Source organism: Panthera leo, chromosome C1, assembly GCF_018350215.1.
Source record: "Panthera leo isolate Ple1 chromosome C1, P.leo_Ple1_pat1.1, whole genome shotgun sequence".
NCBI lineage: Eukaryota > Metazoa > Chordata > Mammalia > Carnivora > Felidae > Panthera > Panthera leo.
Genome location: NC_056686.1, coordinates 187,319,021 through 187,345,040, shown reverse-complemented (window position 1 = coordinate 187,345,040; position 26,020 = coordinate 187,319,021). Strand labels below are relative to the sequence as shown.

Sequence of the window (26,020 nt, the reverse complement as noted above, 5' to 3'; positions counted from 1 at the left end):
GAGACAAAGGGGCATTAATAAAAAGTCCTTATCACCAAAGACTTTAGAATCTCATAGAAGAGTATTGTATGAAAGGGTAAGTTAGTACTCCCCTTAACAAAGATGTAAGAGGCCCTCAGGCCTGACAATACACATATGGTTTAAGGCATTGCCATGTACTTTGTGGCACCAAACTATCGTCTTTATGATTTCACTTATGTGTGGAATCTAAAAAACAAACCAAATGAATAAACAAGCAAAAAAAGATTCAGTCCTACAAATACAGAGAACAAAGTGATGGGTACCAGAACAAAGGGAGTAAGGAAATGGGCAAAATGGGTGAAGGAGAGAAAGAGATACAGGTTTCCAATTATGGAATGACTAAGTCATGGGAATAAAAGGTACAGCATAAGGAATAGAGTCAATGATATTGTAATAACGTTGTATGGCAACAGATGGTAGTTACACTTGCGGTGAACATTAAACAGAGATATTGAATTGCTATGTCGTACACCTAAAACAAACATAACATTATGTGTCAACTATAATAAAATGTTTAAAAAAATGAATCTAGTAAAAGAGACAAAGGGACAATTACAAAATATGTGAAAATTTAGGTATGATGCCTGTAACTTCTGCGTAAAAGGTTCAGAAAAAAAATAGTGATATCCATATGTATATAGAGAAAGGGAAAATAATAAGGCAAATATACCAGTATGTTTAATAACTGGTGAATCTGTGGATAAAAGGTATATGGAAGTTTTTATAAGTTTGAAATAACTTCAAATATAAAAGTTTAAAACATTTTTTTTTGTTTGGGCCCCAAATAGTAACATCTGAAATTTACTGTCAATACAATAATAGGCAAAAAGTTTAAAAAAAAAAAAAAAAGATAAGCTGTAAATCAAATCTGCTAAAGACAACCATTTCAATGAATGACCATTCAACCTGAGTAGCAGGCATCGTTACTCAATAGGACAAAGGGTTTTTTTTTAATTATTATTATCTAATGTTTAATATTTACTTTTGAGGGAGAAAGCATGAGCAGGGGAGGGGCAGAGAGAGAGGGGGAGAGAAGATCTGAAGTGGGCTCTGCACTGATAGCAGAGAACCGATGGGAGTCTCCAACTCACAAACCATGAGATCATGACGTGAGCCAAAGTTGGACACTCAACTGACTGAGCCACCCAGGCTCCCCCAAAAGGGTTTATTTTTGACTGAACTACCCAAATATTAAGGAGACATCTTCAAAGAATTTATAGATGTGACAGCACTATGAAATTTAAAAATATTATGCAAATGCAAAGCTTTAATAGCCATCACAAAAATGTCATGTGAGGTATGGAGATACTTTTTCAGTGTAAGTTTTATTTTAACACCTTGATTAATGTACAATTTGGTGCTATAAAATGAGCATTGAACTTTTAATGAAAGCTATTAAGGGTGTTTCCTTAGAAAGGGCCAAGGTTCAAAAGAAAAATTTTTTTAATGTTACAAATGCATGTTAAATTACTACTTAAAATGTAGCTCCTGTCATCCCTATGGTATCAAGACAAACTGAGAAGGGATGAAATGACTAGATTTCCAATGATTCTAAATCATTTTTCTCAAAATTAATTAGTTTCATTATTGAGAAAGAATATTACAAATGAACAACAAATATAGGAAATTAAAACAGTAAAAACAGGGGTGCCTGCGTGGCTCAGTCAGTTGGGCATCTGACTTCAGCTCAGGTCATGATCTCACAGTCTGTAAGTTCAAGCCCCATGTCAGGCTCTGCGCTGACAGCTCAGAGCGTGGAGCCTGCTTCAGATTCTGTCTCCGGCTCTCTCTGCCCCTCCCCCACTCTGTCTCTCCCTCTCTCTCTCCCTCAAAAAAAAAATAAAAACATAAAAAAAAAATGCATGTGAACCTCATTGATAAAAACAATCCAAATAATTTTTCAAAATGATCTCAGCAAAGTTTTATTTAACAATACTAGTGCTGATAAAGATATGATGAAATATGCATTCTAGTATATCACTGATGGAAGAATGTGAACTGTTTCCACCAATGGAAAAGCATTCTGACAATAAACGAAGAATTTTAATACTGATGCCACTGGATATAGAAATTATAAACTCTGGGGGGGTGCCTGGGTGGCTCAGTCAGTTGAGCGTCTGACTTTGGCTCAGGTCATGATCTCACAGTCCCTGAGTTACAGCCCCACATCGCACTCTGCTGACAGCTCAGAGCCTGGAGCCTGCTTTGGATTGTGTCTCCCTCTCTCTCTGCCCCTTCTCTGCTCATACTCACTCTCTCTCAAAATTAAATAAACATTAAAAAAAATTTTAATAAAAAAATTGTAATTCTGGTAACTGTAATTTAATATAATATTACATATACAAGGATGCCTATTGTAATAAAAAACCAGAAATCGTCTAAATGTCCAAAACCAGGGGAATCCATAAGGAAAATATCTATTTGATGAAATATTATACAGCTATTAAAACTGATGACTATGAAACATACACAATAACCTAGGAAATACTAGTCTACTAAACAAAAAACAGGATCTAAAATGCATTTTTTCTTATTCTTTTTTCTTTTTCTTTTTTAAGTAGACTACCCCCAACATGGGGCTCTAACTCCTGACCCCAAGACAAAGAGTCACATCCTCCACCAACTGAGTCAACCAGGCACCCCTAAAATGTGTTTTTTATCACTAATACAACTATACAAAGATTAAAGAGAAACACTAGAAAACAAACATTCAAAATATTAACAATGGTTATATTTGGATATAGGTAATTTCTCTCCTTATCAATTATCTCATTTTTCTAATTTAACAAGCAGGTATTCCTTTAATAGTTTCCTTATTTATTTTTTCAAATTTTAGTGAAAGAGAGAGAGCAAGTGGGGGACAGGAGCAGAAGGAGAGAGAAAGAATCTCAAGCAGGCTCTACACTCAGCAAGGAGACTGATACAGGGCTCAATCCCACAACCCTGGGATCATGACCTGAGCCAAATCAAGGGTTGGTTGTTCAACTGAATGAGCCACCCAGGTATCCCTAATATTGTCTTATACAAGTAGTACACAAATATATGAACAGGTTAAAGATTAAAAGACTACAAGAGTATGAGAATAATATGTAACCTTCCCTATCAACAGTCACCCGACACTATCCCCCTTTTCCATCTCTGATAAGTTTGCACTGTGTTTCTAGTAATTAAACATATATAAATGTTTTTAACAAATATTTATGTTAAATATTCAATAAATGATATTTTTATAACGGAAAATTTTAAAGGAGAAAAAAATCACCATCACCAAATTTTCTACTGATGTATTATTATATAACCATGAAAAAAAAGTTCTGCTTAATTTTATATTTTAATTTCTTTAAACTTCAACACTTACAGATTTTTTATTTTGATCAAGCACCTATTATTTATAGACTAAATGTTAGATATTCTATATAATAATGATTATTTTTATTGAGATTAATGAAAAAAATAATATCCATTTTATTCACTAACTTCAAATTTACTTGCTTTGTTTACCACAAAATATATAAATGGGCTAATGCTCCCAAATTAGAGCATTTAATTAAAACATTTTCCCTTTTTATTGGGCTAACATTATTGATTCTTTGTTGGCAACACTTCTGCTTTTGGCTCAAAAGGTTACAGCAGACCAAAATCTAGGTAAAAATCTAAAATGGGCCATAAAAATCTTGAGAACTTATGCATAAATTCACTTTTCTTGCAACTACCTAGATGTAAAAGTGAAAATTAGAGACCCTGTTTTGTTTATTTCTTTGTGGAAAATAAATGTAGTCAATTGAGTATAATTTCCTAATAAAAGCTAAGTAGACTTTGAGTAGATAGGAACTACATGAAAAAACTTCCTATTGCTCTCAGTTTAGTTAGTGTTTCATCAAAACATTAAAGGAAATACTCCCAAAATGAAGATCTCAGGGTATGGACTGATAAAAGCTATTGACTGAGAACTCTTGAAATGTGCTACATCTCAAAAATATTTCTTAAAATTAATTTTTTATTCAGAAAAAATTTAAGACTTCCAGAACAGTTATAAGAATAAGAATAGTACAAAGTATACCCACATATTTACCTTTACCCATATTTAATTATTGTTACCATTTTACCCCATTTACTTGTTTTACCATTCTCTCTTTCTAGAATACACACATACACACACACACACGCTTTTTTTAAAAGTATTTCAGAAAAGTTAATATATATACATTCTAGCTCCATGTTTCTAAACATTTCTTAGAATGTTTCCTAAGAATATGGATATTCTCTTACATAACCAGAGTACTGATATCAGCTTCAGTACATTTAACATTGAAATAATTCTTTAATTAGGGCACCTGGGTGGCTAGGTTGGTTAAGCGTCTGACTTCGGTTCAGGTCAAGAGCCCCTACTTCATTCAGATCCTCTGTCTCCCTCTCTCTCTGCCCCTCCTGGGCTCAAACTCTCTCAAAAATAAAAATTAACATTAAAAAAAAAAGGAAATAATTCTTTAATCGTCTCTTTTGTCAACTGGTCTAACAATGTTCTTTATCACAGTTTTTTATATCCAGTATAGGAGAGTTAGGTATGGCTTAGTTGTCAAGTTTCCTTAGCCTCCTTTAATCTAGATCTTTCCCATTCTCTTTGCCTTTTATGACACTGACATTTTTGACAAATCTCCTTTTTGTAATAGAGCATTCCTAGTTCATGGTTTTTCTGATGATGCCTCATGATTAGATTCCAGTTATGCGAATCTTACCTGAAATATAGTATTCTATTAGTGAAACTGTGTCCTTCTCAGGGAATCATGGATGTCCATCTACCATCTTCACTAATAATATTAATTTTAATGACCTGGTCAAGGTGTTATCCAATTCCCTCACTTTATAATTACTAATTTCTCCCTTGCAATATGTGGGAGAGACTTTAAAACAATGTAAATATCCTGGCTACATATTGAAAATGCCCTTAGATTTAGGATATTTTTATTATTCTTGTCTGATCCAATCTTTACCATGATAGCTGCAGGATAATTTCCAACTCCTTCATTTACCAGTTGGAAACCTGGCATTGTATTATAAACAAGTACCCTCTCTTCTACCTTCTCTGCTATCAGCATAGATGCATGAGTTCATTTTCCCTCCAATGGTTTACAATTTGCTACTGTACTTTTTTAGCACTCAAATTGTCCCAAATTTAGCCAGTAGGAGTTACTTCAAGCTAGCTCCTTTGTAACAAGTCTCCACCTGTTTGGGGGCATTTCTTTTCTTACTTGCTAGTGTTATAAGACACTTTGGGCTTATCTTGTACCTATCCTGCTCCTGTCCTAGAACAAGTCATTTTTCCAAGGACCCCAACTTCCTTTCAGTGGGAAGTGGTATAAAAGTCTAAATCTGGGTGCGCCTGGGTGGATCAGTTGGTTAAACATCTGATTCTTGACGTGACTCAGGTCATGATCTCATAGTTCCCGAGATCAAGCCCCACATTGGGCTCTGGACTGACAGTGCACAGACTACTTGGGATTCTCTCTCTGTCTCTGCCCCTCCCCTTCTCACATGCATGTGTGCGCTCTCTGTCTCTCAAAATAAATAAATACATGTCTCTGCCCCTCCCCTTCTCACATGCATGTGTGCGCTCTCTGTCTCTCAAAATAAATAAATACACTTTAAAAATATGGGGCACCTTGGGGCACCTGGGTGGCTCAGTCGGCTGAGCGTCAGACTTCAGCTCAGGTCATGATCTCACAGCTCGTGAGTTCGAGACCTGCATCAGGCTCTGTGCTGACAACTCAGAGCCTGGAGCTTGCTTCAGGTTCTGTGTCTCTCTCTCTCTGCCCCTTCCGTGCTTACGCTCTTTCTCTCTCAAAAAAAAAAAAAAAAAAAAAAAAAAAAAAAAAAAAAAACATTTAAAAAAATGTTGTTTTTTTTTTTAATATGGAGCACCTGGTTGGCTCAGTCAAACATCCAACTTCGGCTCAGGTCATGATCTCATATGTTCCTGAGTTCGAGCCCCACATCAGGCTATGTGCTGACACCTCAGAGGCTGTAGCCTGCTTTGGATTCTGTGTCTCCCTCTCTCTGCCCCTCCCCTGCTCATGCTCTCGTTCTCTCTCTCTCAAAAATAAACATACATACATACATACATACATACATACATACATAACTAGGGGCGCCTGGGTGGCTCATTGGATTAAGCGTCAAACTTCAGCTCAGGTCATGATCTCACGGTTTGTGGGTTCAAGCCCTGCATTGGGCTCTGTGCTGACAGCTCGGAGCCTAGAGCCTGCTTTGGATTCTGTGTCTCCCTCTCTTTCTGCCCTCCCCTGCTCATGCTCTGTATCTCCCTCTCTCAAAAAATAAATAAACTTAAAAACAAATTAAAAAATAAATAAATAGAAACAAATAAATAAAGTCTAAATCTGGGCATTACATTTGCTTACTGCTACTGGGGTGCTATTGCTTCTTGTCCTTTTCAACAAATAGAGCTAAGAAATCTACACAGGTATGTGTATGGGTATACTACACACATGAATATAAATATATACACATACAAATATATACACATATTTATATGGCCACCTATCCATGCATGTAACACATACATATGTATGTTTTTAAAGTCATAAATCCATACTTACACCTTGAATTATAATCTACTCACATAATATTCTCTTGTCTTCCCATCTATAATTGTATGTGCATATTCCCTCAGTAACAGCACCAGCTGCCAAGAACAACACCATTTACTCATTTTTTCTTAATCCTATTCTACATCTACAGTTGTTTCAGAATTGCTTTGTTCCACACTACCAAAAAGCAAACCTAAAAGAGTTCAGTACTTGTTTGCAATTCTCCTCCATCTCTTATATCCCATCTTGTCCAAAAGAGTATATATAATCAAACACTGTGTTTGCAAAATCCTTACATAAGTTCTTTCATTCTTTTTTGTATACTTTCCACTCTACTCTCTCCTTCCATTGTTAGTAGCCAACTTCATTATTTTCTGGTTTATCTTTTGTTTTTGTTTTTTGTTTTTGTAAATTATGGTAAGCTCTGTTTTACACCAAAGACAGCATAGTATATATGCTTTTTATTCACCTAACATTATCTCTAGAAATCACTCCATATCAATTCACAGGGATCTTACTCATTTTTTGTTATAGATGTATAGTTAGTTCTCTATTATATGTATATACCAGAGTATATTTTAACTAATCGCCTATTCCTGAACCTTTAGATATTTTCCAATATTTTGCAGTTACAAATAATACTGCAATGGATAACTCTATGCATATATATTTTAAGTAAGCTCTATGCCCAATGTGGAGCTTGAACACGACCCTGAGATCAAGAGTTGCATACTCTACCAAGTGAACCAGCCAGGTACCTCTATGCATATGTATTTTTGTACTGTTAGAAATATATCTTCAAGATAAAATCCTACAGATGGGGGTGCTGGATGAAAGAGTAAGAAAGCACACATGTAGTTTTCTTAATATTGCCAAATTCTCCTCCACAGGTGTTGGAAAAGTACCATATTTTGATTCAAAATTATTTGGTAATCTACTGATACCTTAGAAATCCTGGTGCACCTCTTTTGGATTTCAGGTGGTAGAGTAGTCTCATGAAGTTTTGAACTCTCCCTCTCACTCCCGCCCAAACTGATGATTTTATATATTTTTAAATTTTGCAAATCTTTGCAGAAAGGAATTAACAAGGAAAAGTAAGATACTTAAAGTACTTACTGAGTGGTGTTGTGTCTGGAGGTGGAAAATTCTCAGTAAAGTTGACATTACACAAGTCTGTGCTACAGCAGCAGAAACGGTATGTTCCATTCTGAATTGAGGGAGGGGTAGTAGTTACTACACATTCTTCATAGTGACATTCCTGGGGATCTCCAATGTGAGACCAACATCCTACAAATTGGTATTAACGTAAACAAGTTAGGGATTAATATATAAAATTTAAAGAAAAATAACAAATTAATAATTACAATCAATGTGACAGAATAAGTGCATATACATACATGTTATAAAACACTCCTGCAAATCAATAGGAAACACACATTGTTTAAATAACAAAAAAATGGCAAAGTATTAATAAGCATTTCATGGGGAGAAAAGCCACTAATAATGGTTTAACCTCATCATTAATCTAAGAATTACTATTAAAGTAACATTAATATTTCATTTTTATCTATTAAATTGTTCTAGGCTTAAAAAAATAATATACAATTGTAACAAGGTTTCAGTAACACTCCCATATACTCCTGGAGGAAATGTAAATGTATATAGCATTTCTAGAAAGCCATATGGCAATTTTTATAAAGAGCCTTTAAAATATTCATGCTTTATAACTTAATAATTCTACTTCTAGCAATCTATTCCAAGCAAATAATCAGATATAATCAAAGATTTAAGTTCAAAGATATCTACTGAAGCGTTATGTATTATAGTAAAGCTGAAAAACAGTAAAATGTCCAACAACAGAGTAATGTGTAAGTAAATTGTGTATACACAATATGTGTGTATACAATGAAATATTGTACAGAGGTTAAAAATGTTCTCAAAGAATATTTAAAGATATGGGAAAATGTTCATACTATAATTTAAGATAGGGAAAACCGGGTATGAAATTGTTTATACATACCACATCATTCTAATTTTGAAAAATAAGTATACGCACATATAATAAACATAGAGGTACATAAAAAATATACCTGCAGGGAATAAACTAATATGGTAAAAGAGCTTGTAAGAGGATGGAATTGTAGACATTTGTTTTTCTTCTAGTTTTCTATATTTTCTAAACTTCATAGAAAGAAGATACATTGTTAACATTATAATAGGAAAAATATAAAAATAAACTAAAATCTAACTACCTTTCACAAATATGGAGTTTATGGATGAATATATACATGGATATATATTTTAAAACTGTTTTCCTAGAGAGGGTTTTAATCTATGTCCATGTCCTTGTTAGATAAATTTCAATGATATGAAACACAAAGTTATTTCAGGTAAGAAAAGTATTACTTGCCTTGTTTTACGAGGTTTATATCCCCTTTTGATTTCTCCCAAAGGCCATAGCAAGTGCTACCTTTTGAACATAATATTGTTCCATTTTCATGAGAGATTCGACTCTCGCCTATGCCAAGGTCTTGTTGATAGGGATCTTTAAATGCACATAGACGTTCTTGGTTCTGAGAAGCTAAAATAAATAAAAGAATGACAAATTTATTTTTATGACAATCTTAGCAAAGCATTATTTTATGAAATCTTAGTCATTTTGAAAGGCATAATAAATTTTCCACTAAATCCCTATCAAGGCTTGAATAAATTTGTAATTTTATATTTATTCAATAACTTCTTCCTGTTCATTAACTAGCACCAAAGAAGAATCAAACCTGAAAACTGATTTCTCAAAATCAATCCCTTCTTACACAAATTATTCTCACCACTCTCCTGTTAAACAATTTAGGTATGTGAGTAAAGAAATATCATTTTAAAAGTTCATGGTTTAAATTATCAAAACTTCAAAACATAAAAACAAACAATTTAACAAACTAGAGGGCTAAATAATCTTGTAAAATTCTGCAGGACTCACATTTATCATAGTTTAAAGTCATTTGTAGAAAGCTAAACATACATCATTGGGCACAGTAAACTATGGATAAGGAGAGTGACTACCAGTGGAGTACATGGTTTCTTTTTAGGCAGATGTAAACGTTCTAAAATTAGATTGTGATAATGGTTTCACAATTCTGTAAATTTACAAAAAAATAATCCATCACTTAAAATAGTATACAAATTATACCTTAGTAAATTTGTTTAAAAAAATGTTTTTTAACATTTATTTATTTTTGAGAGAGGGAGAGAGGGGGGGAGAGAGAGGGAGAGGGAGAGGGAGAGGGAGAGAGAGAGAGAGAGAGAGAGAGTGAGTGGAGGAGGGGCAGAGAGAGACAGAGACAGAATCTGAAGCAGGCTCCAGGCCCCAAGCTGTCAGCACACAGTGACACAGGGCTCAAACTCATGAGCCGTGGGATCATGACCTGAGCTGAAATCAGACACTTAACCGACTTAAGCCACCCAGGCGCCCCTAATATCCTTAGTTTTTAAAACAAATTTACTGGGGCACCTGGGTGGCAGGTACGCAGTGCAGAGAAGTGAACTGGGGGATAGAAAAGCTGAAGAGAAAAGGGAGCTGCTTTCGCAGAGACTGAACAGGGAAAGAAGAGAAAGGGGAAGAGTGCAGGGCATCGGGATCTGTGCAAGAAAAGCAGCCCCCCAAAAAGTAGCTGGAGAGAAAGAAAGAGAAAGAGTGAAAACACTTGCAGGAGACTGACTAGGAAATCTGTTCCCAACAATCATTGACAGGGAGAAAAGAGAGGTTTTCAATACCACCAGGATTCTATAAACAGTGGAGCACAAAGTGTGAAGTTTAGGATCTCAGTGCCTGGTGGTGCTCTGGTGAGGAAGTAGGGTGAATCATCAAGAGCAGGCAGTGCCGGTCTGTGGGGTCCATGTGCCACAGAGGGGAGAAGCAGTTTCCTTGCTTAGAGTGCATCTGGTAGAGGTGTTATGGTCTCCCCACAGGCAAAAGTCCCAGTAGACCCCAGAAAACTGCCATATTTACTGATATTGGGACAAAGACGCCAGATTGTGGCAACACCTGGTGCTAGCTGTGTGTTGTGATTTGCCATAATCTCTGAACCTTTGCTGCTGCACAATCACTGAAAATGCTGAACATTTTCTGAGACAAGCTGGAACCCGGCCATCGTCCAGTGAGAGACTGTCCCCTAGAAAGTCTGCACAGGTCCAAGCTGCTGGGCCTCTGAAGTGTGGGATTTTTAGACACAACCCCTTCTGGCATAAAACTCTGGAGGAAGGTGCCACCTGGCAAATGGACAGCTTGGACACAGACAGGATAGAGGCAGGAAGTGGATAGAGGCAGGAAGTGGATGGAGGCCTGAGACAAAGGAGAGGCGCCTGATCAAGGGTCAGTGAGAGTGCGAAGTTCCTGCACCAGAGACTAGGAAGCTGGGTGAGCCATTACCACCTCTCCCATGATGTGCATGCACACATCCATAAGCGCACCACACGGATCCATCCCAGTAAGCTAAGCAGCACCACTTCAATGGAGAACGGAGCCATTACATCAACACCTGCCCAACTACACCCTCCAAGCACATCCCCAGAAGACCAACAGAAGTCACTCCACCTGCTTAGTGTATGGACTATAGAGTGATTCATAGTTTCAGTTCCAGGGGAAACTGGATATAAGTTCATTCAGTTTTCATTCTGTTTGATGGTTCACTTATTTGTTCATCTTCTTTGCTTCTGTTTTTGCTTAAGTTGTTTTCTTCTATTTCATTTTCTTTTATTTTATTCTATTATATATATTTTTTTTGATTTTTAAGTTTTATCTTGCCTTTTTTTCCTATCCTTTCCCTTCTTTCTCTACTCTATCAAGCTTCTTTCAATAAGCAGACTGAAACATATCCAGGATCTAGCTTCCTTTATTTGATTTTTGTACTGTTTTTAATTTTTTAATTTTAATTTTTTATTAATACATTTTTTTCTTCCTCCAAAATGACAAACCAAAGGAATTTACCCAAAAAGAAAGAACAGCAAGAAATGACAGCCAGAGACTTAATCAAACAGATATAAGTAAGATGTCTGAATTAGAATTTGGAACCAGGATAATAAGAATACTAGCTGAGGTTGAAAAAAGCATAAAAGACACCAGAGAATCCCTTTCTGTGGAGACACAAGAAACAAAATCTAATAAGGCTGAAATTAAAATGCTATAACTGAGATGCAATCTTGAATGGATATCATGACATCAAGGATGGGCAAAGTAGAGCAGTGAATCAGTGATGTAGAAGATAAAATTATGGGGGTACCTGAGTGGCTCAGTTGGTTGAGCTCCCAACTTCGGCTCAGGTCATGATCTTGTGGTCCGTGAGTTTGAGCCCCATGTCAGGTTCTGTACTCATGCTTGGAACCCGGAGACTGCTTTGGATTCTGTGTCTCCCTCTCTCTCTGCCCTCCCAATTGTGCACTCTCTCTCTCTCTCTCTCTCTCTCTCTCTCAAAAATAAATAAACATCAAAAAAAAAGAAGATAAAATTATGGGGAATAATGAAACAGAAAAAAAAAGAGGGCAACCAAGGCAAAAGATCACGATTCAAGACTTAGAGAACTCAGTGACTTATTAAAAAGGAAAAACATCCAAATCATAGGAGTCCCAGAAGATGAAGAGAGAGAAAAGGGGACAGAAGGTTTACATGAGCAAATTATAGTGGAAAACTTTCCTAATCTGGTGAAGTACACAGACATCAAAATCCAAGAAACACAGAGAACTCCCATTAGATTCAACAAGAACCAACCATCACCAAGGCATATCATAGTCAAATTCACAAAACAGACAAGACAAGAATTATGAAAGCAGCAAGGGAAAAAAAGTCCTGAACCTATAAGGGAAGACAAATCAGATTCACAGCATATCTATCCACAGAAATGGGGCAGCCTAGAAAGGAGTGGCAGGATATACTCCAGAGTGCTGAATCAGGAAAATATGCAGTCAAGAATTCTTTATCCAGCAAGGCTATCATTCAAAATAGAAGAATAGATAAAGAGTTTCCCAGATAAACAAAAACTAAAGGAATTCATGACCACTAAACCAGCCCTGCAAGAAATTTTAAGGGGGGACTCTTTGAGTGGCAAAAAGGCAAAACAAAACAAAAAGACCTAAAGCAACAAAGACTACAAAGGACCAGTGAACGTCACCAGAAACACCAACTCTACAAGGAACACAACGGCACTAAATTCATATATTTCAGTACACATTCTAAATGTAAATGGATTAATCAGGGAAATACAAATCAAAACCACACTGAGATACCACTTCACAATAGTCAGAGTGGCTAAATTAACAACTCAGGAAACAACAGATGCTGGTGAGGATGTGGACAAACAGGAACTCTACTGCACTGTTGGTGGGAATGCAAACTGGTGCAGCTGCTCTGGAAAAGAGTGTGGAGGTTCCTCAAAACATTAACAATGGAACTACCCTACAACCCAGCAATAGCATTACTAGGAATTTATCCAAAGGATATAGGAATGCTGATTCATAGGAGCACATGTACCCCAATGTTATAGCAGCACTTTCAACAAGAGCCAAATTATGGAAAGAGTATAAATGCCCATCAACTGATGAATAGATAAAGAAGATGTGGTTTATATATACAATGGAATATTATTCAGCAATCAAAAAAAATGAAATCTTGCCATTTTCAACAATGTGGATGGAACTAGAGTGTATTACACTAAGCAAAATAAGACAAAGACAAATATCATGATTTCATTCATATGTGGAATTTAAGAAACAAAACAGATGAACAAAGGGGAAGGGAAGCAAAAATAAGATAAAAACCGAAAGTGAGGCAAACCATGAAAGACTCTTAATACAGAGAACAAACTGAGGGTTGTTGGCAGGGTGCGGGTTGGGGGATGGGCTAAATGGGTGATGGACATTAAGGAGGGCACTTGTTGGGATGGGCACTTGATGTTATATTTAAGTGATGAATCACTAAATTCTATTCCTGAAATCATTATTATACTATATGATAACTAACCTGGATTTAAATTTAAAAAAAAATTTTTTAGGGATGCCTGGATGGTTCAGTCAGTTGAGCATCTGACTTCGGCTCAGATTATCATCTCACAGTTCATGAGTTCGAGCCCTGCGTCAGGCTCTGTGCTGACAGCTCAGAGCCTGGAACCTGCTTTGGAATCTGTATCTCCCTTTCTCTCTGCCCCTCCCCCACTCATGCTCTGTCTCTGTCTCTCTCTCAAAAATAAACACTAAAAAAAAAAAAAAAGGAAACTTTGGAAATAACCTAAATGTAAAATATTTAAAAAAAATTTTTTTAATCAATATAAAGCCAGAAACAGAAATGTTCAATCACACCTTATGCTGAAGGAACAACCAATCTATTTCAATGCTAGTTAATCTTTTTCCATATACATAATCTGATTTAACTAATTCCAATAGAATATTTGCCACATAACTTATCAGTTAACAAATATTTATCAACATTGCTGAGAATACCAAAGAAGTAAAAAAGGTTATCAAAAGCAACAGCTAATCTTTATTTGGTTTCTTAAAGTTGACTTTCCTAATATGTTTGACTAGTCAGAATAACAGTCTAATGCACATGACCAATATATTTATTACTCATGGGCTTCTGACTTATTCAGAAGAAGAAATAAGTGAGGTAAGATACACATGAAGATAAGGGTGTATCTTATTTTATATACTATGGCTTAATTCACTAGCACCTTAGCACTGGAAATAATCTGTGAAAATAATGTTTTCTGAACCTACAAAACTAAGCACCAAACTCTGACGAAAAAATAAAAGAGCCAAGAACTATATACCCAAATCCATTTAGACACATAGACCTGCCATATTTATCATAAGAGAAGCACCATCAAAGTATTGGGCAAGGCAAATAAGATATTCACAAGTAGGTAATATAGAGTTCTACCCTTCAAGCATCTTACATGATCTGTTTGGAGATACACAGTAATTACTGATTTCAATAATCACAAAGAATACTTACTAAAAATAAATGTAACTTGATTTCCACATTTAAAACCATTTAGGCAGTCTTCTATGAAATATTACTAATATCAACTAAAGAGCCAGAAAATAAAGTACAGCCTATTTATAAAAACCAATTCTAGGACATCAGTGTAATTATGATTCTACCATATTTCTGCAACATGTAGCCACATATTCAAAGTCATTTAATGACAAGTTTAATTATAGTTACTAGGTTATCTCGCACATTTAATACCAGTATTTCTTTAAACTATCCTAATGTGCAAACTTTACAAATGATTGCAAAGGTTAAAATCAAACATATTTCTAGATATAAAGTAGATACAGCAAAAGATTCATACTTAAAAGTTTTGAACTATAAACAAAAACTCTGTAATGCACATATAAAAAAGCATATCTATATGGCATAATTGCTTTTTCCTATCCCATCTCGTTTAAAAATTTATTATTTTTTTAGTAATCTCTACACCCAACATGGGGCTCAAACTGACAACCATGTGATCAAACATCATATGCTCTTCTGACTCAGCCAGCCAAGAGGCCCCTCCATTTTATTTTGAAGGTTTTGAGGGGTTTTTTTTTGAAGTCTAATGCCTCCCTCCTCAGTGCAAACATTCCACATAATCACTACACAATACCAAAATCAAGAAATTGACATTAAGATAATTCATAGTTTATTCAGATTTCACCAGTTATACATGCAATAATCTATGTGTATGAGTGTAAATCTATGCGATTTTGTTACATTCTATCAAAATCACAATACTCAACTGTACTATCCCAAGATTCCTTTATGTTAACCATTTATAATCACCATCTGTTTCCATTCCTAAAAAATAGCAACTACTAATCTGTTATCCAGCTTGATATTGTTATTTCTTGATTGTTATATAAAGAGAATCATGCAATACATATCCATTTGAGATTGGTTTTTTTCACTAAGCAAAATTTCCTTAAGGCTCATCCAAGTTGCTGCCTGTATCAACAGTTTATTACTTTTTATGGAGTCATATTCCATTGTATGGATGTACCACAATCTGTCTAACTTTTCACCCTTCAAAAGGTCATTTGGGTAGTATCCAGGTTTTGGCTACCAGAAATAAAACTGCTATGAACATTTGTGTACATGTTCAATTTTAACAGAAATTTTATTTAAAGTAAAACGAGAATAATACTCTATAAAGTATGTTGTCTACAAAAAGGAACTTGACATTAGACCATTTGCTCTACCAACAGAATACATTATGCCCCATCATATACATTTGTGCACTAAAAACTTACATAGCATTCGAATTCCCTTTCTCTGACCAAGTACTTGTAGTACTGTCAGTAATTGGCTTGTATTACAAAATCTTGGTTTAAAGAGTCATGCAAGTAGTAGTCCTTACATATAAACAAAGTAAAATGTGGCAAAATAAATAACAGCTAATTATGGCATTAAATATCTGAAATGAGAGACTCCAGTTACGGGGTGTTTTTGTTGTGATTTAAACAAAGACTGGTCCTTTGTAATAAGGTCAAACAGGCCAAGTATGCCCTCTTTCCCTTCTGATGCCTGGACACCAAAGGCCGTTTAATGTGGAAACCTCTGCTGGCCAGCTTTTCCTAGAAGCATGCCAAGGACAAGATTGATCCATCAATCTTTATCTCTATTTTCTTTATCCTACATTAAAAGTAAATAGGCATTTGGCAAATAAGTTTTCACATAATAAATGTGAATTTCACATTAAAATACTCAAAACTACAATGAAACAACAGTACTACCATCTATTAGAATGACTAAAAGTTAAAAATAAAACAAAACAGAAACCTCTTGACAATATCAAGTAGTGCCAAGGATGTTGACACAGATGGGGAAACAATTCTAACAAAAATGTAAAACAGTACAGCCACTGTGGAAAATAGTTTGATATTTTCTTATAAGTTAAACACTTAACATTTAACTCATTAACCCCACTCCTAGGTGTTGACCTAAATGTAATGAAAATCTATGTTCACACAAAAACTTACATGTAAATGCTTATAATGACTTTATTTGTAGCCACCCAAAACTATTTATAACCCAAATGTCTCTCAACTTAAGAATGGATAAACAAAGACATGGAGAACTTGAAAGCATATTATTAAGTGAAAGAAACCAATCTGAAAGGCTACATACTGTATTATTCCAACTATATGACATTCTGGAAAAGGCAAAACTATGGTGACAGTAAAAAGATCAGTGGTTGCCAGGGGTTGGGGGAAGGGAGGGATGAATGGGCAGAACACAGAGTATTTTTAGGTCAGTGCAATTCTTCTGTATGATACTGTAATGATGGATGCATGTCATTATACGTTTGTCCACTGAATGTACGATACCAAGAATGAACCCAAGATTAAACTGTGGACTCTAAGTAATTATGTGTTATCTGTAGGTTCATTAATTCTAACAAATGTATCACAGAGGTTCAGGATATCAATAGTGGAGGCAGCTGTGCCTGTACTTTTCCACTTCCTTTTGCTGTGAACCTAAGGCTGCTCTAAAAAATAAAGTTTATTTAGGGCACCCGGTTGGCTTAGTTGGTTGAGTGTCAGACTTCAGCTCAGGTCATGAGTGCAAGCCCCTCATCAGGCTCTGTGCTAATAGCTCGGAGCCTGGAGTCTGCTTTGGATTCTGTCTCCCTCTCTCTCTCTCTCTGTCTCTCAAAAATAAATAAACATTAAAAAAAATTTTTAAGTTTATTTTTTAAAAAATGGTACTTTTGAGAAATGCAATGCTTTATCTCAAAAAGAAATTTCTGATGCATAAAATTCAGATATAAAGTAACTTGGTATGGATGATTTTCAAGGATGTGAGAGGAGGGTGAGGGTTCTTGTGGCCACACATCTCAAATTACATCTAAAAGGTGACTGAATGGTGTAACCTATTGATGGTGGAATATTTATTATTTTTTAGCACATAAAAGAATTATCAATAGTTCATATAAGGAAAATTCAGATTTTATACTTAGGATAATTTTCATTGGTTTACCTATAATTTATAAGGGAAAAGAACAAATGCAATCAACACTAAGTGCTTGTTCCATTCACTAGCTGCAGAATTACATGCATTTTAAAACATTTTTAATTTTGTAACATTCAGTGATAGACAACAAGCCAAAACATCAGACTATATACATTATCCTTCTCACACTCCATTTATTTGTTTTACCTCTTCCTCACATCAACCTTTTTCTCATAACCACAAATATTCAACATGCCAATTTCCTCAGAGACATGCAATCATATAAATTTTTAATTCTACTATACAAGCCCTACTTAGTATCACAAAAGTAAAACCTGAAGCACAGATAGAGAAATCTCCTATAAAACATTCTTCTTCTTAACATAAACCAGGCTTAGTCTTCAACAGTCATGTCTACAAAGTAAATCTAATGAATGGAACATGTGACCCTGTATTGTGTTTACATCTATCCATTTATTTATGTCAAGTTAAAGAGGATTTATTTGTGTGTGTTCCCTTTAACAAATCAAATTAAATTTAGTTCTGAAAATTAGCTGGCTCATATTCAGTATTTCCAAGATAGTGATACTGAATATATTTCTGAGGAAATATATTGAATATATTTTCTGAGGAAGTCAATGTCATGAAGTATTTATCCCTAACCTAAAAACCTCAATGGCTATATCAGAAGTTGAGAAGAATACCACCATAAATACCAGTCTCCAGTTTATGTTCAACCAATTCTGCCCTCATCAGCCATTAAAATGTACAACCACTTTATTTCTAGTGGAAGAACTGCCACTTTCCCTCATCTGCCTCTCTAGCTAGGATCAATAGGAACAGTTATAATACAATAATGAAGATTTGTCTACTACCTTCAATCAATTCCTTCCTGAAAATTGGCAAGGTGGTAAAAAAAAAAAAAAATCTAGTCAATGATAATCCTACAATGTCAAAATCAATTCTCACCTAATAGAGAGATATTACATTTCAAAATATAAAACATGCTAAGTAGAAATCTTCCCGTAGCTTTGGTCAAACATTTCATCCTTTGCAAAAACAAACTAACTTCCTTCAATTAATAGCAAATATTTGTTACCTTGAGACAGAAAAACATACATTTAACTATTAAATGGAAATTATAATTGGAATCTCTGCGATATTCCCAATAATCCTATGAGATGGGCATTATCATTTCAATTTTACAAAGAAGGATACTAAAACATACAGAGGAATAAAGAAGTTATCCCAAATCACCCAGCTGTTAAGTATCAGGGTAAAGTTTCAAACTCATGTTTGTCTGATTCCAGAATGTCTGCCAAATAGATATTAGGCTAACTTATCAGAAAATTTAGGGGTTTTTTTAATTGTTTCATAATTTTATTTGATGTATTTCATTTTTTTTGTAGTTTCAAGTTTTTTTTTTTTTTTTTTAATTTCAGGAGAATTTAGTGATTCATCACTTACATATAACACCCAGTGGTCATCCCAGCAAGTGCCCTCCTTAATGCTCATCACACATTTAGCCCATCTCCCTACCTACCTCCCTTCCAGCAACCCTCAGTTTGTTCTCTGTATTTAAGAGTCTCTTATGGTTTGCCTCCCTCTCTTTTTATCTTACTTTTGCTTCCCTTCCCCTAATTTCATCCGTTTTGTTTCCTAAATTCCACATGAATGAAATCATATATTTATCTTTCTCTGATGCAATTTCAAGTTTTTATTTGAATTCCAGTTAGTTAAAATTCAGTGTAATATTAGTTTAAGGTGAAACTTAGATTTTTATTTTCATTATTTTTTCTTTTGAATTTCTAATTATTTTCATTCAATTTGTTGTATTTTAAACTGTTTACATAGCAAAAACCAAAGGTATAAGCAGTAATCTCTGGATGGAGAGAACTGAATGTTCTTTTGATTTCTGTGCCCTTTTGAATTCTTTTTCTATAATGAAGACCATGCATTATTTCTATAATGAATTTTAAAACTAATTTAACAAAAAAATTAAAAGGGTCTAAAATTTTAAAAGGGCTCTTTTTCTTCTTAAATTTTAATGATTATACTCTACTTAATGTTTTGATGGATATTTGGTTAAAAAGTATTTTCAAGTATCAATTTATATTTCTAGCAATATAAGACTAAAAAAGATAAAATGCCCAAAGAAACACAAAAGATAAAATGCCCAAAGAAATGCCTTCCAAACAGCCTTGTTGCACCATAAAATCATAACTAGAAAAATTATCCTTCAATTATTTTGTTATTTTGATAAACACAAACAACTCATTTCTCAGTAAGTTGCTTTTCATCATATATCATGGAAGGTCAAATTTTTAAAAAAAATTTTTTTATACATTTATTTATTTTTGAGAGACAGAGCACCAGCAGGGGAGGGGCAGAGAGAGAAGGAGACACAGAATCCGAAGCAGGCTCCAGGCTCTGAGCTGTCAGCACAGAGCCCGATGCGGGGCTTGAACCCACAAACCGCGAGATCATGACCTGAGCTGAAGTCGGATGCTCAAACGACTGAGCCACCCAGGCGCCCCGAAGGTCAAATTTAATAAATGATAAGAATCATTAAATAAGTTTGACTCTAGGTGGGCCTAGAACCAAAGTTACCAGCCTGCTAAATAGATTACAACCATGGGGGTACTCCAGAATTGTTCCAATGGGTCTGTAGCAGGTGCAACTGCTCCTCAAGCATCATCTGTGAACTGAATGAGTATGTTGTCCACAATAAAGGCATTACTGATTTGCAAATACACTAGATGCCATTATGAGTCATAAATGCCATTTTAAAAAAATTTTTTTAATTGTTTATTTATTGTTGAGAGAGAGAGACAGAGTGTGAGCGGGGGAGGGGCAGAGAGAAAGGGAGACACAGAATCTGAAGCAGGCTCCAGGCTCTGAGGCGTCAGCACAGAGCCAGAATGGGGTTTGAACCCACAAGCCGCGAGATCACAACCTGAGCTCAAGTCGGATGCCCAACCGACTGAGCCACCCACGTGCCCAGTAATAAATGCCATTTTAAAGTATGGGTAAATTCAGTGATTACATATTTCTTTTTTCTCTCTAATATCTTTTAAAAAAAAATTTTTTAATGTTTATTTTTGAGAGAGACACAGAGCATGAGTAGGGGAAGGGCAGAGAAAGAGAGAGACAGAATCTAAAGCAGGATCCAGGCTCTGAACTGTCAGCACAGAGCCTGAAGGTGGCCTCGAACCCACAAACTGTGAGATCATGGCCTGAGCCGAAGTCAGACGCTTAACCGACTGAGCCACCCAGGCGCCCCTCTAAAATATTTTTTAAATAGGCAATGCGCTGCATGGTTTAAAATACAGAAATATAAAGATACATAGTGAAAAGTTTCACTCATACCTTTGTTCCCAGTTGCCTATTCAAATGTTCCCTTCATTCCACCTCAGGAAACAACTATTCTTTTTTTTTTTTTCTTTTTAATATGTGAATGAAACAAAAATTTCATGGAACATTCATCATTACATGTACAATTATTATGTATAATGCACACTGATATTTTCTACTCTCATCTCTCTCTCTCTCTTTTATTTATTTTTTATTTTTTTTTTCATGAAATTTATTGTCAAATTGGTTTCCATACAACACCCAGTGCTCATCCCAAAAGGTGCCCTCCTCAATACCCATCACCCACCCTCCCCTCCCTCCCACCCCCCATCAACACTCAGTTTGTTCTCAGTTTTTAACAGTCTCTTATGCTTTGGCTCTCTCCCACTCTAACCTCTTTTTTTTTTTTTTTCTCCTTCCCCTCCCCCATGGGTTTCTGTTACGTTTCTCAGGATCCACATAAGAGTGAAACCATATGGTATCTGTCTTTCTCTGTATGGCTTATTTCACTTAGCATCACACTCTCCAGTTCCATCCACGTTGCTACAAAAGGCCATATTTCATTTTTTCTCATTGCCATGTAGTATTCCATTGTGTATATAAACCACAATTTCTTTATCCATTCATCAGTGGATGGACATTTAGGCTCTTTCCATAATTTGGCTATTGTTGAGAGTGCTGCTATAAACATTGGGGTACAAGTGCCCCTATGCATCAGTACTCCTGTATCCCTTGGGTAAATTCCTAGCAGTGCTATTGCTGGGTCATAGGGTAGGTCTATTTTTAATTTTCTGAGGAACCTCCACACTGCTTTCCAGAGCGGCTGCACCAATTTGCATTCCTACCAACAGTGCAAGAGGGTTCCCGTTTCTCCACATCCTCTCCAGCATCTATAGTCTCCTGATTTGTTCATTTTGGCCACTCTGACTGGCGTGAGGTGATATCTGAGTGTGGTTTTGATTTGTATTTCCCTGATAAGGAGCGACGTTGAACATCTTTTCATGTGCCTGTTGGCCATCCGGATGTCTTCTTTAGAGAAGTGTCTATTCATGTTTTCTGCCCATTTCTTCACTGGGTTATTTGTTTTTCGGGTGTGGAGTTTGGTGAGCTCTTTATAGATTTTGGATACTAGCCCTTTGTCCGATATGTCATTTGCAAATATCTTTTCCCATTCCGTTGGTTGCCTTTTAGTTTTGTTGGTTGTTTCCTTTGCTGTGCAGAAGCTTTTTATCTTCATAAGGTCCCAGTAATTCACTTTTGCTTTTAATTCCCTTGCCTTTGGGAATGTGTCGAGTAAGAGATTGCTATGGCTGAGGTCAGAGAGGTCTTTTCCTGCTTTCTCCTCTAAGGTTTTGATGGTTTCCTGTCTCACATTCAGGTCCTTTATCCATTTTGAGTTTATTTTTGTGAATGGTGTGAGAAAGTGGTCTAGTTTCAACCTTCTGCATGTTGCTGTCCAGTTCTCCCAGCACCATTTGTTAAAGAGACTGTCTTTTTTCCATTGGATGTTCTTTCCTGCTTTGTCAAAGATAAGTTGGCCATACGTTTGTGGGTCTAGTTCTGGGGTTTCTATTCTATTCCATTGGTCTATGTGTCTGTTTTTGTGCCAAGGAAACAACTATTCTTAACTAAGTTACTTAGGCATACTTTCAAAGTTTCTTTATCATTACATATTTTCTAAATCAACAGATTCTAAAAGGCTGATGTTAAAAAGAAAAACTATTCTTTATTACTTTGACAATGCCCCAAATTAAGGCAAATATATAACTGAGAAGCTTCAGTAGCCATTCAATCCTGGCATCATCAAAGAATGGAATGTAAGCAGCCTGGTATATGATAAATCATGGGCTTCAGAGTTGGGTGAATCAGAATTCAAATCCCAATTTCCCTACTTGCTTCAGTTTCTTAATTTGTACCAAAAAAATAAAAATAAAAATAGAAATAGGGGCACCTGAGTGGCTCAATCAGTTAAGCATAAACTCTTCGTTTCTCTCAGGTCATGATCTTGTGGTTCATGAGTATGGGCTCTGTGTCAGGCTCTACACTGATGGTATGGAGCCTACTTGGGATTCTCTCTCTCCCTCTCTTTCTCTGCCCCACTGGTGAGCTCTCTCTCTCTCTCTCAAAATAAATAAATAAATAAGCTTTAAAATTTTTAAAGAAAAATAATAAAAATAAAAATAAATATCCTAATTTGATGGATGGTTGGTAGGATATTTGTGTAAATCAATTCGTGCAAAATATGGGAGTAATATTAATCTCACTCTCCATGTAATTTTTTAAAAAATGGTTTTTAAAAACATTATACAGTATGATATCATTTATGAAAAATAAAATAACCCAAAATAATAATGTAGGTTGTTTATGGATGCATATATGTGCTGAAATTATAGGTATAATGAAAAAAAAAAAAGGATTCATACCAACTTCAGGAGAGTGATCAGTTTTGGTAAGGACTACAGGAAATGAAATTAGGGAGTGGAGCTTTCACTAACCTAATACGTGCACACAAACATTTTTTAAACAAATCAAGTGCAAATATGACAAAATGTACCACTTGTTAAATCTTGGGCTAAGAAGAAAATCATGATAAAATCAACAGATGCAGAAAAAGCACTTGAAAAAAACCAATACCCATTCATGATGAAAACTCTCAGCAAACTAGGAATAGAGGGAAACATCCTCAACTTGATTTTGATAGTGAAGATGGCATGTCTGGGCAGGGGGTATATTAGAATTCTCTGTACTTTCCATTCAATTTTACAGGTAACATAAAACTATTAATAATACAGACACTCTTTAAATATATATATGGGGGGAGATGAAGAGGTATGATGAAAAACTAGGTAAAAGATGGAATTACTGCAATAATTACATTTTTAAAAAGATTTAGACAGTTACACTTTATATTTTGATTGGTACATGCTGGTCGACACCCTGAGTACAAATCAACACATGAACAGCAGTTTCTAACTTAGGCAGGACCACTTGTCCAGAAGAATCAATTGGAAATATGTGGAAGCAATAAAGACATAACCTTGTTTCATTGAGGTTTGCAGATATTGGATTTTTGACAAACTGAAGGTTTGTGGCAAACTTGCATCACGGAAGGCTCTCAGCACCATTTTTCCAACAGCACTGGCTCACTTTATGTCTGTGTGTCTTATTTTGATAATTCTCACAATATTTCAAACTTTCTTATTATATAATCATTACGGTGAACTTTGAGTAGTGATCTTTGCTTTTACTATTGTAATTGTTTTGAGTTGCCATAAACTGCAACCATATAAGACGGATAATTTAATTGATAAATGTTGTGTGTGTTCTGATTGCTCCACTGACCAACAGTTCCCCCATCTCTCTCTTCCTCTCCTTGGACCTTCCTATTTTCTGTGACACAACAATATTGAAATTAGGGCAGTTAATAACCTTACAATGGCCTCTACATGATCAAGTGAAAAGAAGAGTCACACATCTCTCACTTTCAATCAAAAGCTAGAAATGCTTAAGCATTTATTTACCCTCCGTATGCAGAGCCTAAATAGGCTAAAAGTCAGGCCTCTTATGCCAGTTAGCCAAGTTGTGAATACAAAGGAAAATTTCTTGAAGGAAATTAAAAGTGCTATTCCACTGAACATATGAATGATAAGAAAGCCAAATGGCCCTATTGCTGATATGGAGAAAGTTTTAGTGGTCTGGATAGAAGATCAAACCAGTCACAGCATTCCCTTAAGTCAAAGCCTAATCCAGAGCAAAGCTCTAGCTTTCTTTAATTCTATGAAGGCTGAGAGAGGTGAGGAAGCTACAGAAAAGCTGGAAGTTAGCAGAGGTTGGTTCATGAAGTTTAAGAAAAGAAGCCATCACTATAACAAAGAAGGGCAAGATGAAGCAGCAAGTACAGATGTAGAAGCTGCTGCAACTTATCCAAAAGATCCAGCTAAGATAATTAATGTAAGTGGTTATACCAAACAACAGATTTTCAAGGGCACCTGTGTGGCTCAGCCAGTCAGGCATCTGACTCTTGATTTCAGTTCAGGTTATGATCTCATGGTACATGGATTTGAGCCCTGCAGTGACAGTGCCGAGCCTGCTTGGTATTCATTCTCTCTCTCTCTCTCTCTCTCTCTCTCTCTCTCTCTTTCTCTGTTTCCCACCCCCCCTTTGCCCCTCCCCTGCTAATGTCTGTTCTAAATAAATAAATAAATAAGTAAACTTTTTAAAAAAAGAGAGAGATTTTCGATGTGGATGACACAGCCTTATATAGGAAAAAGATGCCACCTAAGACTTTCATAGCTAGAGAGAAGTCAATGACTGGCTTCAAAGCTTCAAAGCACAGGCTGGCTCTCTTGTTTGTTAGAAATTAATGCAGCTGGTAACCAAAATGAAACCAATGTTCATTGACTAATCCCCAAATCCTATGGTCCCTAAGAATTATGCTAAATCTATCTTCTTATATTCCATGAAAGAACAAGAAAACTAGATGACAGCACATCTGTTTACAACATGGTTTACTGAATATTTTAAGTGCACTGTTGAGACCTACTGCTCAGAAAAAAACAAAACAAAAAAACCTTTCCAAATATTACTGCTCACTGAAAATGCACCTGGTCACTCAAGAGTTCTGATCAAGATGGACAAAGAGACTAATGTTGCTTTCATGCCTGCTAACATAACATCTATTCTACACCCCATAGATCCAGGAGTCATTTTGACTTTCAAGTCTTATTATTTCTTTTAACTTTATTTATTTATTTTTAGAGAGACAGCACGCACAAGCAGGGAAAGGGCAGAGAGAGGAAGAGAGAATCCCAAGCAGGCTCTGTACTGCAGGGCTCGATCTCACAAACTGTGAGATCAGGACCTGAGTTGAAATCAAGAGTCAGACACTCAACTGACTATGCCACCCAGGCACCCCTCTAGTCTTATTATTTAAGAAATACATTGTGGAGCGCCTGGGTGGCTCAGTTGGTTAATTGTCTGACCAGTGTTTTGGGCTTAGGTCATGATCTCACGATTCGTGGGTTTGAGCCCCAAGGAGGGGTCTGCGCTGACAGTG

General features: G+C 35.7%; 1 protein-coding gene and 1 non-coding gene across 5 annotated transcripts in view; one reads left to right on the top strand and one right to left on the bottom strand.

Annotated features, from left to right (window-relative positions):
- The window catches only part of BMPR2 (bone morphogenetic protein receptor type 2), a 194,941-nt gene that overhangs the window by 71,907 nt on the left and 97,014 nt on the right, over positions 1–26,020 (bottom strand). For all 4 annotated transcript variants that reach the window (XM_042949759.1, XM_042949758.1, XM_042949760.1 and 1 more), the window contains 2 exons: positions 9,037–9,207; positions 7,743–7,913 (listed from right to left, as the gene is read on the bottom strand). In XM_042949759.1, the coding sequence (XP_042805693.1) occupies positions 7,743–7,913; positions 9,037–9,207 (342 nt within the window). The remainder of the gene's footprint in view (positions 1–7,742; positions 7,914–9,036; positions 9,208–26,020) is intronic.
- LOC122229079 lies at positions 62–185 on the top strand. Its single transcript, XR_006206938.1, has one exon. It is a non-coding gene; the product is annotated as a U6atac minor spliceosomal RNA (small nuclear RNA).